This window comes from Leiobunum rupestre, chromosome 2 (assembly GCF_980474605.1).
Source record: "Leiobunum rupestre chromosome 2, qqLeiRupe1.1.hap1, whole genome shotgun sequence".
NCBI classification, from domain to species: Eukaryota; Metazoa; Arthropoda; class Arachnida; order Opiliones; family Sclerosomatidae; genus Leiobunum; species Leiobunum rupestre.
The window spans coordinates 31,882,769-31,898,353 of NC_143385.1; the positions used below are offsets into that span (position 1 = coordinate 31,882,769).

A 15,585-nucleotide genomic window follows, 5' to 3' on the forward strand; every position below is an offset into this window, starting at 1 on the left:
TACCAAAGAGATAGCTACACAGCTTGGTTCTTACTGCCAATTAGGAGCAACAAATACAACACCCCACACTAGCAGAACGCAAGTTACGCAACCCGTACAGTTTTCATTGGTTAGACGCTTTAGCACCTGCTACCGTCGGAAGAGAAAATATTTAAATTGTCTTCCCCCTTTCCATTAAAACATTCTGTTTGTTGCACCAAGCTACCCACGAAAGCCTTCTGTATGACAAATCCTAAGAACTTAAGTTCGCAACAAATCGTTCAGCTGAGCCTAGAATTTCAAACGTGGAAGAAGTGGATCATATTGGAACCTTTCGGAATCCAACAGAAGTGATGAAGCTTAATTCCCATTTAGTAGAAAGTCTTCATGATTTTAAAAGAAATCCAACGTGATAAGAAATGTTTTACAAAATTGATCGATTCAAATGACTCGGGCTTAGGGTGGTGTCTTGGGTATTAGCGCAGCAAGTTATTAACTGATTAAATTAGAGGTAAATTGAAGAAAATACCTAGATTATTCCAACACGGGAAATATTGTGCCTTTTGCGTTCACTTAAATAAGATTTTCGCGTTGTGGGACAGATATTCTTGACACTTTGTAGGGGCTTACTTCTTTGGACATAAAATTCCTTGAAAAGTAATAAGATAGAATGTTCAAATGGTTCAAAATTTATGCTTTTTTCTTTTTTTCCATGATGGGAGGCCTCCAAAGGCCTGCTTTTAACAACTTCCCACACCATTCTCATCGCGTCGTTCGCCATATGTTCGTATGGGTATGTAATCACCTCTCAGTATGTTCGACTAGCAGACTCGTCGTTTTTCAAGCTATCTCGTTTAAGAAATCTACCATTAATGGAATTTTTAATACCTTTTAATTTAGTTTTTAAAGAACTAAAACATTCAAACATTTGATGGTGTACTGATAACGTTTTCGTAATGCTTTATTCTTGAAAAACGCATGCGTTGCTTTAAACCTCATACATGCATGATATTGGAAATAGAGGATGAAACTTTCTAATGCAGCAGCTAGGGGAATGTATTTAATAATGAATCTTAGGTGTGAGGCTGTGTCACTGTGAGCCCCATATTGGCCCGCCACCTTTCCCAGAAATACTACAATTAATGTTTCTAGAAAGTCAATTTGTGAAAACAGAATTTTTACCACAAAAATAATATCGCAAATTTGGCGGGCTTTTAGATAAATTTACCTGTCTACACTATCTTTGTTGATATAAGTTTAAAATAATAACGGCAAAAGCCTTAAAAGGCAAAATATTCCGCTGGCCGATCCTTTTAGGTTCCCATTTCCATATAGCATGTCTGAAAAACCGAATGGAAAGGTTTGTTTCATCAGTAAAACTGCTTAACGGTAAAACCACTTCTAGTAAATCATGCATAATATCGGGGATTGGTTGTTGGGTTACATCAAAATACTCCATATATAGAGGATTCATTTCGATTTTTCATTATGAACGATAAATGGTATTTGTGTCTATTAAATAGGGTTGTTAATTTTCCGGAAAAATAAAAAATTTAAACATAAATTACTTTTCAAGGGTTTTTAATGTTTTAAACTTTTTATCGATTTAAAATGACTAATATCAGTAAACATACTACAAAACATTAATAGTGTTACATTTCAACCAGTTTAAACTAGTCTATAGGTTTAGTTTTACTTTTAGATGAGAAAAAATGAGGTGAAAATGCCGATTAAATTTAAATTTGCAAACAATATATTAGACAATTCATGGAATGAGAACGTTTTTAATATTTTTCGGAAAAATACGGAAAATTTTCCGGAAAAAAGGCCTCGGTAATTTTCCGGAAAATTTTCCAACACTACTATTTAACGTCCTCGTAACAACGTCTTTTTCGGATTTTCTAACGCTAGCTGATTTATCGGTCTTGCAAAACCTGCAAATTCAACCAGAACCACAATATGGAACAAAACCACCTACTTTGTGCTCACCTAGGCTATCACCTAAAGCTGCGTTCAGACTATGTGAAAATATTACGTTTGCGTCGATCGTGTCGGTTCTTTCGATTTTTTACACCGTTCAGACTTCTCAACAGAGACTTTAAATTTTCGCGCGTGTCGTTTACATTTTTTCATTTCGTTCCGCTCAAAAAGTTCATAGCAGTCATATAGCCTTATGCCTCATCAGCGCTGACTCTAGGTAGTGGCGACCTTTAGAACCATCGAAATACTATAACCAATCAGAGGTGGATAAAAATTATTTCAATTTTTCCGCCGTTATTACTGAGCTCTGATTGGATGAACAATCACTTTTTATGTTAATCTCCGTGCAAGGTTGGTTCCTTTCTGAACAGTGAAATGAACGAACCGACGCGACCAACATAACCGAAACGACACGACCGATACTAACGTAATATTTTCACATAGTCTGAACGCTGCTTAAGCCTTCAAAAAATACTTCATCGCTGGCCAATTAATTGAAATATTAAAGGTTTTAAAAACTCAGTTCATCCGTAACTATCCATATCTAAAAAATTGGCGAGGGTAATTAAATGTCTTCAAGATTTCATTTAATTTTTTTTTTCCTCTTTAAAATGTTAAAATAGCACCCTAAAACTTTATGAACTCCCCGTTTAGAGCCTAATGGGTTAACCACGGATAGTAGATTTAAGAGGATCGGTAAAGAGTCTGGTTTTTAGCCCCCATAAACCAATCACACTAAGGGAGTGGGCCAAGGCCATTTGAGAAAACCAAGATGTCGCGTGTGTTTCGATCGCTAAGAGTGGACGATACCGTACGAAGAAAGAAAAAAGAAAAACACGAAGAACATGTTTACGCCAAAAGGTATTTTTTACGTTTTTATATATTTAATATAATATACTAAATATTAGTTGATTGTTTTCATTGTGTTAATAAACCAAAATGACTTTAAAATTAAAAAAACAACGTAAGCCTTGGACTGGTTATTATTAATACATTGAAGCTGTAGCTAAACTGACTTTTGATTGTTTGCTTAAAAAGATTTTAATTTTAAATTGTTTGTTATTTATTCATAGTGAAAGATTCCTAGAAAAAGAAGAAGTGCTTATAATAGAGCCTTATGTGGATTTAGAGATCTCGACTACAACTTTAAATAATGAAAGTGCAATACCGGAAACACAAAGCGAAGTTACCTGTAAACAACAACAACCCTATTTACTTGTCAGGCGAAATATTTCTGAACCGAAACCAGTAACCAAAAAGAAAAGGGAAAAAGAGACCCAACAAATGAGTAAGTTTGATAAAAATGTGGTCTTTAAGGTCCGTTAAATAATGACTTATATACTTTCTCATTTTAAGGAATATCAGAGAAAGATTTTTTTAAAGCTGTTGTCAGTAGTATTAAAACTATATCTAACTTGGAGCAATCAACAAAAAACTGTGATTTGAATCTAGTCATACAACAATTAGGGTGCTCACTTCAACAGGATGAAATCCCTCCTTGGAGAAAAGGTTACGAAGTACTTAGTGATGTAACTCTTACACCAAGTAAAGGCTACTGGTCTACAGCCCAATTGCTACAATCAAATGGAACTATAATAGCAGAAACAATATCTTATTTAGCTTCGTTCACTTCTCCAGTAAATATTTTTACACCATTTTTGGCTTTTCCATCGTTTATATAATTCTGTATTCAATTTCAGATATTCGTTAACATTGGGAATCACCAGCAGAAATATTGTGCATCCGAGCTTCTTCGTAACGTATTAAATGAATTGGAAGTGTACGTGGAGAAAAAAGCTACGAACTTAGAGTCCAATAAAAACAACATTGAGCCCGAAATACAAAACCCAAAGTTTCTGGATCTACTGTACATGCAATTTGTAGGACTATTCCTAAGAAATATGAAATTATGAATGCTCTAGCTATAAAAGGCTCGGGCGAAGAAATAAAGATTTATTTAAATCGGGAACTACCAAACCTAGATATCACAAACTGGGTAACTACAAATAACCGAGGTGGCCTACTTTACATCCGTAAAGAAACCTTTATATTCTTCCAAATGGTCGATAAAATTATTGATATGTATTACAATGGGATGGATGTACTGAAAGAAAATTCAAACCGAATGCATAACGCTAGAGATAGAGTAATGGGAAATATGGAAATAAAACAAAAGTGGACGTTTTTATTGGAAAGCTCCCAGGTGGCAAATGAAATTAATGTAAAAACATTAATCTTGCAAAAACTTGTCGAAAGTTATTTAAGACTCAGGGGCAAGGGGTTGCAACTTTTCCTACGTGCTAAGTATTTTGGGAAAAAGAAAGAAAATGAAAAATCACAAACCAGCCTACGAAAGGGCTTAAAAGAAATTAAAGGTACAAAACTCATGACTAAAACAAATTCGAAAGAAAACACAACCCTCGTGAAAGATTTTTCCTTGCCCCTTAAAGTAAAAGGAATTATGCACGATGGTTGTGATATTTACTTGGTTTAGTTTTTCTAAATAAGAAAAATGTGATAATCCTAAAACAAGTATTTGTTCCTGAAAAAAAGTAAAAATGAATTAAGTACAAAATTTAAAAATATATTTAATTTTTTGCATTTACGACAATAAATCTTTACAGATTTTCAGTTTGAGTGTTTCCTTCTTTGGGAGCTTTAATAATATCATCTAAATCTTTAAAACGGTCTACATTTTGAGCAAAATGCAATATATCGGGATTAGTGTTTCCACCGCAAGAACCCCGCTGCTTACCAAATTCCTGTTCTAAACAATCTTGATTGATATGACTGCTTAAAACAAATTTGGCCTTTTTCTTAATTAAGAAACGAATTATGGCTGGAATTGATTTTGCTGTCATCAACAAGCCTTCAACTGTCTCCCGACTTAATGTCATTTTCATCTTTTCAGCTGCAGACACCGATTTAGGTAAACTGTCAACTTCTTTTTGCCAATCCAAAAAATACTGAGTAAATTTTCCTTCAAGCCACTTTAACCTTTCATCATTTTCACTGGTATATGGGATGAGGTTAGGATTTCTCTTGAAAACTCCCTCTTTAAAATTTCTGGTGTTCATACAATCAAAAAACTTATTGATTGTACGAATACAATTAATAGTTTCCTGACATTCTTCACCAAACTCTATTTCAAGAGCATTGGCTACCGTTTCACTTAGTACTTGGGCAGCAAACCGGACTCTCATTCGGGAATGAGAATTCAAAAATACATGATCCCTGGTGAGTTTGGGAACCAACTTGATTGTTCGTGGAAAGTCCAAATCGAATAAATTTACAACATGAGTCCAAACAATTCTTTTCCCATTTTTGATGAGGTTTTTAGTTTTTGTGTGGAAATTGCTATTGCTTAGACAATTTCTAGCAGTCTTCAATAAATGAGGAGGATCACATACGAAATAAATGTCCCGTTCTTCGTCACAAGCATAGATGTTTTTCCAACTGAAACTGGTAGAAGAAATAAAATTACGAAACATTTTACGATTCGTACTGGCTCCATCTGCTATGACACTTAACACTTTGATTCCGTGAAATTCCAATTTAGATATTGCTTCAGAAATAATCCTATGCAAACTATCGGTATTCAAGTCTTTGCACGGAAAATAAGCCAAAGGGTATTTGAAGTTTCCGCTGATACTCCGTATCATTATTTGAAGAACATGCGTGGCTACTTCTGGTAATTCATTTGATTCGTTTCTTAAATTTAAAATTTCATTTCCGGTCTTGTCCAAATTACTGAAACCAACTAGTTCTCCGGTGCTTGCCCGACAAATAATGTCTTCCTTGATCTTCATTTCATCTAGGATTACTGAGACGTACCTCTGATGTTCTTCTGGACAACTTGAATAAAGCATTTCAGTAGCCTGTAACAAACACTCTTTCGTCAGTCCAGCTTTAAGTCCAACATGTGAACTATGATTATACAGAGTCCTTTTTGAGGGAAGCTCAAGCATGCCACTGGAAGCCATTGCTTTATAGGTTGACGCCGATTTCTTGTATAAATGAATGGCCCATTTAATAATTTTCGGGTGCCACCGCCTATGGGTTTTGCTTTTTGTTTTCATAATGGATAACTGCTGTTCCACAAACAGTCTTTTGAATGAATTTTTAGGTAACATCTGTTGTTGTTTCTCTAGTTGCTTACATATAAATTGGCTGTCTTTATCGCAAAAATATTGGCCAGTCTCTTTGACATCCTTCCTCATCTTACTCTTCACTGTCCTTATTCTCTTCCGAAGATCTATTGTTCTTTGAGTTTGAGTTTTCAATTTCTTAATTAACACATCCCGTTGTAAATACTGGTGTCTTTTTTCACCACAGTTTGAATGACTGATTTTCTCCTGACGTCTAATGTTGTTAATTAGAACTCGTCGATATCTGGTACAAGGACCGCATAAATCTTTCGTTGCTAAATTAATTTTATTTTGCTTCTTTTGATGACTTTGAACTATTTCACAAGATGAAGAATGGAGAGCGTCATCACATAAATTTATATAACCTTCAGTTTTTTCTTTCATTTTGAAATGATGTATAAGTTCTTGTTGATTGATTCCACTGCAGATTGGGTATTCATCAACAGTAATTAGGATTTGGAAAAGCATGTTAACATTTGTTACATCAGGAAGCACCTTCACTAAAGGGTGGTTAGAATTTACAAGTTTGCCATTTATCTTTAGAACACCTCGTATCTCAAGATCTTTTAAGGCAAAGGATTTAGTTATCAAGCCTTTCTCGATGTTTTGTTTCGTGAAAGCTATACCCTCTTCCATAACTAACAGTGTCCAATTATTCGGAACAGGTTTGCCAGCGAGAGTATGAATATTCACTAGTTTACTGAAAGCAGTCTGAAATTAAAGGTGAAAATTAACTTTTTGTACAAACTTTTAGGATTTAGAATTTATAATTCTTACATTTGGGTTTGCACCTTCAGCCAATGTATCATCTTGGTTCTCGAGATTCAAATAGGTATTGGTTATATTTCTCAGTTCTTTAGAGGTTGAAATTGTGACTCCAGGTATGCAAACCATCTGATCAGACCCCTCACTTTCTATTATTACATCATCAACCGCACCTGAAGCATTTGGCAAAATGATGGATAGATCTCCTTCTAAATGTGATGAAGTAACGGATAGATCTCCTTCTAGATGTGATGAAGTAACGGATAGATCTCCTTCTAGATGTGATGAAGTAACAGATAGATCTCCTTCTAGATGTGATGAAGTAACGGATAGATCTCCTTCTAGATGTGATGAAGTAACGGATAGATCTCCTTCTAGATGTGATGAAGTAACGGATAGATCTCCTTCTAGATGTGATGAAGTAACAGATAGATCTCCTTCTAGATGTTATGAAGTAACGGATAGATCTCCTTCTAGATGTGATGAAGTAACGGATAGATCTCCTTCTAGATGTGATGAAGTAATGGATAGATCTACTACATTTTCTGAGGTAACAGATATGTCTATTTCAGGTATTATTTCCTGGAAACCAAAGGACTGGTTCTGGTATAAATATATTGAATTAATAACAAATATAAATATACAGTAAATAATTTTAAACATATACCATAAGATTCGAGCTTTCAGTGGTTTCTTTGAAAGGTACCGGATCTGGATGTTCGGCAGTGGGTCCTTTACCTCCTACAAAATGTTCTCCACACAAATAATATGATTTCTTGCTAACGTTTTCGATGTTTAACCGATCGTCATATCGCCCGCATGCGGTAATCCATTTTTTACATTTTTGTGCATCTTTTCGAGGACGCGGGAATGGTATAAAGCTAATAGCCGACGGAGGCCTGGGTGAATACGTGCTATTTTGGCACAAAGAATACATACATTGCTTAGTTTTAGGCATTTTAATAATCTATACTATAATTTTCGCCTATTTGAACTTAAATACTGGTCATAATTGCATTGCATTGCATAAAAATAAAGCGCGAAAAAAACAACAATATCAACCGAAAACGATCACCATTTTGAAATATTAAGATCACGTGGTACAAACCACGGATAGTAGATTTTAAGATCCGTGTACAAACGACCTTGTACTACTCCCAGGCAGTCTCTCGAGCTGATTGATACGCGGGGAGAAATGAAATGCACTGTGGAAGGCTATCGCAAACCTGTCCTCTTAAATTTACGGTCCGTGGGTTAACAACTTCAAACTGGTCAAAATAAATTTAAAGATGAATCGAGTTAGGGCTATTTCCTACTGCCAATTCTAAATTTGGTCGGGTTATTTCTTCGATTTGTTTGCAAAACGACGCGTTAACGAAATTAGACAGAACATCGGGGAAATTTTCATAGTAACTAAACACATCAGGTTCTTTGCAAAGATTTGCAATGGTGCTAAGTAAGGATACGTTATGGAAATGGCGTTTAGGTTTTTACCTTTTGAATAGAATAGTTCTTTTTATAAACTAACATGGCCTTCTTGTTGAAATGTTGCTCTTACGTCACAGTCTCTTACTTTCACAAGCCTACTAGCGCGCGCTACAGTCGCGAGGAATATAGGTTTTTTTAGCGCGCGTGCAAATCGCTCGTGCGCAAAATATACTAATAAAGCTGTATCTTGTGACGTAGAAGCAACATTTTAACAAGTTGGGCAAGACCACTTTTTATTTTATAAAATCAACTATTCAACCAATCATGTTCTCGATATCTTTACGAGCGCTTTTGTCAAAGTTATCGTCAGCGTTGAACCTTTTCAGCGCTTACGCGGTGAATTGTTCTTTGCATAAGCCTAGCAAATCGTTCATCCCGAATAATTGAATGTGCCAACCGGCGCTGTTCGCTATACTTAAGAATAATTAAGAGAAAAGCCTTTTTTAAATCCAAGGGAAGACGTGGATTTTCATTTTGATTATTTTCATTTACGTCCATTAAATTCTCCAAAACATCTTCTTGGCAGCTATTATCGCTTGAGATGGTTTTTTAATATGACGTCTTTAACTCAGTATTGTTTTAAAATTCTGTCCACAAGAGTCAATGCCAAAGATCAGTTGAAAATTTGGCTCGGCTTATATTTTATGAGTTAATAATAACGAGTATTTCTTCGTAAAGTAGGTGTTCTCGCAACTTAAACGCTTCAAACGAGGATCGTTTATTTTAATATCGGGAAATATTTTTTTCCAAATAAAAGAAACTCGAAACAGAAACACGGAGATAATGTAACACAATATTCAGATATAATGTAACACAATATACAGCAATTGTCTTACAATTAAGAAAACGAAACTATCGATCGAAGATGAGATAAATGAAAATAAACATCTGTTCAGAAGGGGGTTTCGAACCCACGCTCTCTTTCGAGGAAGCATAGCTGAAACCTGACGCCTTAGACCGGTCGGCCATCCCGACGGTACTCTTTGGTGTCGCGACTCCAATTAACCATACGCTGAAGGCATTGCGAAAGCGGTCTTCTTACAGTAAAGTAGAATTAAATGCCCAAACCATTGGACCGAGTTGAACAGCACTAGGATCAAAAACTAAAGGCACGGCTCCATGAACGGAAAAGGAGATAGGCGAAATGAGACGAATGCGTGAAATCGAAGGGATCTTGGTGAGACATCCGCCAGGGATCATGAAGATCCAGTCCCACAGACCACAATTTAAAAGACGTAGGCTGACTGTTGTGTCTCCAGGTAGGTAATCAGCAGTGACAAGAAGGTGGATTTGTTTGGTAAAAGGTTTATTTACAATCATACATGGTTATTTAACATTCGGAGAGAAGTGCCTCTCCATATCACGATTTCCCTTTATATACAACTTCTAATCTTATCTAACGAGATAAGGTGTTTTTTTATCTACATAAACTAAACATCTATTTTGATCTACAACAATACCTTTCCGTTTAAATTAGATGGCTTAGGTATGCTAAATAGGTCTTTGGTATTAAAGAATGAGTTTTTCTGGTACCTTGGTACTTCTCGTTGATCTGCGTGTTGGTTCGCTGGGCTCTACAGTTTTTTGTTGCTTGCTCGACTTGACCATCGTTGATGTAACAGGTTGCGTCCGGATGTCCACTGAAGGAAGTAGTTCAGAGCTGCTCGTCAGCTGGCTTGTCGCGGAAGTGCTATGTTGGACGATTTCGCTGTGTGGCGTCGTTATTGATTCACTGTGTGGTGTTGTTGTTGACGTTTCAGGATTTATTTTCGAGCTGACAGTTTCCGCATTTTTCGGACAGTTCGGAAACCAATCGTCTGATACTTCTACATTGTTCTTGTTCATTTCTTCTCCATTGTTATTGTTCCTCCTCCGAATTTGATCTCTGTGTCGCCTGATGGTTGAACCGTCCAGAATCCGTACGGTGTACATTGCGTTTCCAATGTGCTGTGTGATTCTTCCTTTGAACCATTTGGGTCCTTTGCCGAAATTTCTTGCAAAGACAAAATCGTTAATTTGATGTGACGTGTTCTTACTTTCTTTATTAAGTGTTATGGAGTCTGGGTTGTGATCGCCAGGATGAAAGATGTCAAGCCTGGTACGGATAGATCTCCCCAGCATGCGTTCGCTAGGTTATTGTCCAGTAGAATTTGGAGTACGCCGATGGTTGATGAGAAATCGTGCGATTCTCGTCTCGAGAGATCCGCCAGTGTGTTCTTTTAGACCACCATCGACCAGTTCCGTTAATTTGGATATTCCTCCCGAAATCTTTTTGAGGGAACTCTTCACCGTTTGTACGTTCCTTTCGGCCAACCCATTTGACTTCGGATGAAATGTTGCGGCGAAGAGATGTTTTACATCGTTGTTGGACCGGAAATTTTGGAATTCTTGGCTACTGAAGCAAGTTGCATTGTCAGAGACAAGTGTTTGTAGTAAACCAAATCGTGCGAAGATTTGCCTCAGCGATGTGACAACGGCTGCCGTGGATGTGGTATTTTTGACTTCGACCTCTAGCCATTTAGAATAGGAATCAGCAATTATTAATAGATACTTCCCTTGTAAGGGTCCCGCGAAATCCATGTGGATTCTCGACCACGGAGCTGTTGATTCCGGCCAAGTTGAATAGTCTTTTCGTGACATGGGTGCGTTACTTTGGCAAATTGTACATCCTCGGACTTTCTCTTCTATCTGGGCATCCATTCGTGGCCACCATACCTTGGATCTAGCGAGTGCTTTTAGTTGAGTCATCCCCTGGTGCGTACTGTGAAGTTCATCGAGGATGTTCCTTTGAAACTTCAGGGGTACGACGACTCTGTTGTTCCATAGAATGACGCCTCGACTACTTGATAATTCGTTCTTGCGTCGAAAGAATGGTAAGGTCGTGGTTAGGTATCGCTTCGGATCTGACGTTGGCCACCCGTCCACAGTGAATTTCAGGACCTTATGGAGGGTTGGATCTTTTTGTGTCTCTTGTTGTAACATTTTTAACGTTACGTGGAAAAACGAATGCACCTCCGATATGCTGAAAACGTGCTCTTCCGGTTCTGGAGTTTCGAAGTCGTCCGACGTCAACGGAAGTCTGCTGAGGGCGTCGGCATTTGAATGTAGCCTGCCTTGTTTGTAATGAATGGTATATTGGTATGAAGACAACGTTAAAGCCCAACGCTGCATTCTGGATGCCGCCATAGCTGGAATGGCTTTATTTTCTGAAAAGATGGGTACTAGTGGTTTATGGTCAGTTACTAACTTGAATTTTCTGCCCAGCAGATAATTTCTGAATTTGGTCACTCCGTAGACGATGGCTAGCGCTTCTCGCTCAATCTGTGGGTAATTTTTTCAGCTTTGGAGAGCGTTCTAGATACAAACGCGATTGGCCGCTCGTTTCCCTGCTCTCCTTCATGCGACAGTACGGCTCCGATGCCGTAAGGTGAGGCGTCGCATGCTAGTGTGACAGGTTTCGACTGATCATAATGTACTAACAAATTTGAGTTTTTTAGCGCTAGTTTCGCCTTTTTGAACGCTGTTCGCTGTACATCCGTCCATTCCCAGGCCTTTTCCTTCTGTAATAACTGATACAAAGGTGCGAGCGTAGTTGAGTTGTTTGGAAGGAAACGTCCGTAGTAGTTTAGCAGGCCAATGAAAGATCGTAGTTGGTCTAGGTTCTGCGGTTCTGGAGCATTGGTTATGGCTTGCATTTTATCTTGGAGTGGGTGAAGTCCTTCAGCGTCGATTTTGTATCCCAGATACTCCAGTGCTTCTTTAAGGAATTCGCATTTTTCCTTACGTAATTTTAAACCCGCTCGTCGAAGCGCCGTAAGTACTTCATCCAATCGCTGTAAATGTTCTTTACTGGTTTTGCCACCGATTAGTAGATCGTCTTGGAAAGCTGCTGTACCATCTATACCTTGGACGACCATATCAATGTGACGTTGGAAAACAGCGGAAGCGGACGATACTCCGTATGGTAATCTGTTAGGTTTAAAAAGACCTTTATGAGTATTTATAACGACAAGTTTTTTTGATTCCTCATCGAGTTCGAGTTGAGAATAAGCCTCTCTTAGATCGATCTTAGAAAAATATCGACATCCGGCCAGATTGGCGAAGATATCTTCAGTCTTCGGCAGTGGATACTTTTCGACATCAATGGCGAGATTTGCCGTAATGGAAAAATCCCCGCATAGACGTATTCCGCCATTTGGTTTTGCTGCGGTGACAATCGGTGCGGCATATTCTGAATGTGGGACGCTGGTTAAAATTCCGGCGTCTTGTAAGCGCTTCAACTCTTTGTCAACCTTGTCTTTGAAGGCGTATGGTACGGGTCGTGCCTTACAGAAACGTGGTACTGCATCGGGTTTCACATGCAGGTGAACCTTTACATCCTTGAGAAGGCCAATTCCGGGCGTGAACAATTCCCGGTTCTTTTCCAAGATTGACGCCAAGGAGTTGCTATTTTCTCCACATAGTGTACGGAAAGTTGGTGAATTTCCCGAATTTGCTCGATGAGGTTCATTTTTGAGAAGATCCATTGGCGTCCGCACAAAGTCGGCCCTTTGCCGTCATAAACTAATAATGGAAGAGTATCTTTAGTGTTTTTAAATTTTACAGTTACTTTTACATATCCCAGAATTTTCACTTGGTGACCAGAGAAAGAGGTTAAGTTTTTATCGAACGGTTTGACGGACGTCAAATCCCCAATGCTTGAGTAGGCTCCTGCCGGCATTAAAGAGAACGCTGAACCTGAGTCTAACTCCATACGTGTTGCGTGTCCGTCAATCGATATATGAATGTGGATTGGTTCCAGTCCTCCACGTTGCTGAAAAGGATCTCCATGCTGAACGTGAAAAAGCGCGTATTCCGCCTGGAAGTTTGCGCCTTCTGTCGGAATACTTGAAACTGGAACGATGTTATGAACGGTGTTATGTGTCGAGCTTACATTTTTAGTGGTTCTAGCCCTTTGTTTACAGGCTTTGGCTATATGTCCCGACTTCTTGCAGAAATGGCACTCCGATTTAATAAATTTACAAGCGTCCGACCTGTGTTCCGTGGATGAACATCTATAGCATCTGGCGTTTTGGGTTGTTGAGCTGTCTTTTTGCGTCTCAGATTTTGCCGGTTTCTTTGCTCCACCACGCCTGTGATGACGAATTTGGTTCACAGGGTTTGATACTGATACGCCTTGACCTTTCATGTCAATTGCGTTTCTTGTAGCTGCCTCCATTGACTGAGCTATAGACAGAGCTGTTTTCAACGTCAACGTTTCTTCAGTGAGAAGGCGCTTCTGTGTGGTGTCACATCTTATTCCGCAAACAAATCTGTCACGTAATGCTCTTTCTAGTGACTCACCAAAATTACAGTGCTCGGACATTTTGCGGAGTTCTGCAATGTACGTGGCTATGGACTCCCCTTGTTGTTGATCACGTTTATGGAATCGGTATGTATCCATGATCTCGGATGTTTTCGGGCTCAAGTGATCTTGCAAGGCTTTTACCAAGTCCTCATACGACTTGTCGGTTGGTTTTCCTGGTTTTAAAATGTCGTTAATAACCCATATGTTTGTTTGCCAATTACCGTCAAGAAAGTAGGTCGTTTTAATTCTTCTCTGACTCCATTCGCCAAAAGGTACTGATCCAACCTTTCTGCATACTGTGACCATGTTTCGGTTGTTTCATCGAAAGGCCCAATATTCCCAAGCGATGTCATGATTCTCTAAGCTGGTAGTCTATCAGGATCGTCGTTGCCAAGGAATGCGGATGCGATGGTTGAGTATTGCCGAGTACTTCACTGGGTTCGTTGGTTATATTCCGTCGCCATTTTGTTGTGTCTCCAAGTGACAAGAAGGTGGATTTGTTTGGTAAAAGGTTTATTTACAATCATACATGGTTATTTAACATTCGGAGAGAAGTGCCTCTCCATATCACGATTTCCCTTTATATACAACTTCTAATCTTATCTAACGAGATAAAGTGTTTTTTTTTATCTACATAAACTAAACATCTATTTTGATCTACAACACTGACAAACCGGACAGGCCTTGCAAGCAGAGTGGCGATCTAGATTATAGTTGAAAGCATCTATAAAATCGCGCGCAATAATTGGACGAGGTAAAATAGAGCACCATAATTTCGCCGTTGACATGAAAGCAGTACGCGCCGACACTACATTCGGCCCATAAATACTCGAAAAATCCAAAGGCACGTCTTCAACGACCGCGGAGACAAATAAAAAACACCCGCAGCCGCTGCGAAAAACTCGCGAAGGGATAATATCCAAGCCGGCACGAAAACAAATCGCGAACCCGCAAAAAGTAGTAGATGGATCATTATCCCAAAAAACTCGACCACGAAAACAATCTCGAAAAAATCTTACGTGCTCAATCGTCCAATGGGTTTCTTGTAGCCTTTGAGATACACAAATCGGTGTCGACCTAAGGCCTTGGACACCAGCACACAATATCTGATAAATCAGGGCGAGATAAGTGTAACGGCCACGCCAACGGGGGGATACGTGGCAACAGGGGTGGGGACACCCGTGGCGAAAATATTCCGACAACCCGTTGGGGGATTGGTGGTCTTCCTCACACGGCCATCCACAAACTCTGCCTCCCAGACGCGTGGGATTACAGGAGTACGCCACTACTCCCAGCTCCTTAATATCATAAAACAACGTTTTTTTAATTTGGCTAAATATTAAAATCAGTATTTACGAAGACCGACTTCAGTGTCAGCTTATTTAGGCCATCATCAGGAGAACGATGCCACATGGTACAAAATAAAAAAACGTCGTTTTATTGTTTTTGAACTTGTCCGTAAATCCGTCATCCATGAATTTTTCTCAATGGCATCGATGGAAACTTTTTTGTTCGTTGCATTGTTTCAATAATTCCCCGTGTTGCGTCATCGATATCGAGATTGTTAAACAAAACGACTGCTAAATACACGAAGAGCTCTTGAATACGAATACCCGATAACATTTTATCTGTACTCTCCCCTGCGTATATTTGCGACCAAAGCTCCTGAAGACCACTTCTACCCATAAAGTGAACAACTGCTCCCATGAAAGACATTAATCAATGGTATCCGTCAAGTCTAACTGCTACAGAAGATAATTCATTTCCAGTCTCTGATTTTATGATTTATTGCACTTTATAATGAAGAGGCTAGTCAAACGAAACACGTGGTTTGTTTGAGCTTCTTACATTCTTCCGACGCGAACATTAAATCTATGT

The 15,585-nt window shown here is 38.6% G+C and overlaps 1 protein-coding gene across 1 annotated transcript; it reads right to left on the reverse strand.

The window, feature by feature from the left end:
* Nucleotides 1–11,662: 11,662 nt before the first annotated feature.
* LOC149957339 (uncharacterized) lies at nt 11,663–14,013 on the reverse strand. The gene is made up of 2 exons (XM_090166979.1): nt 12,829–14,013; nt 11,663–12,778 (listed from the first exon to the last, which is right to left on the reverse strand). Exons 1-2 carry the CDS (start codon nt 14,011–14,013, stop codon nt 11,663–11,665), a joined length of 2,301 nt encoding a protein of 766 aa, XP_090023105.1.
* Nucleotides 14,014–15,585: the final 1,572 nt, after the last annotated feature.

What these genes read in the sequence shown, in the direction of transcription:
- LOC149957339 (XM_090166979.1), bottom strand. Translation starts at nt 14,013, where the DNA reads ATGGTCACAGTATGCAGAAAGGTTGGATCAGTACCTTTTGGCGAATGG. An exon ending in GGGAAATTCACCAACTTTCC is followed by an intron (nt 12,779 to 12,828) that starts GTACACTATGTG and finishes ATCTTGGAAAAG; the next exon opens with AACCGGGAATTGTTCACGCC.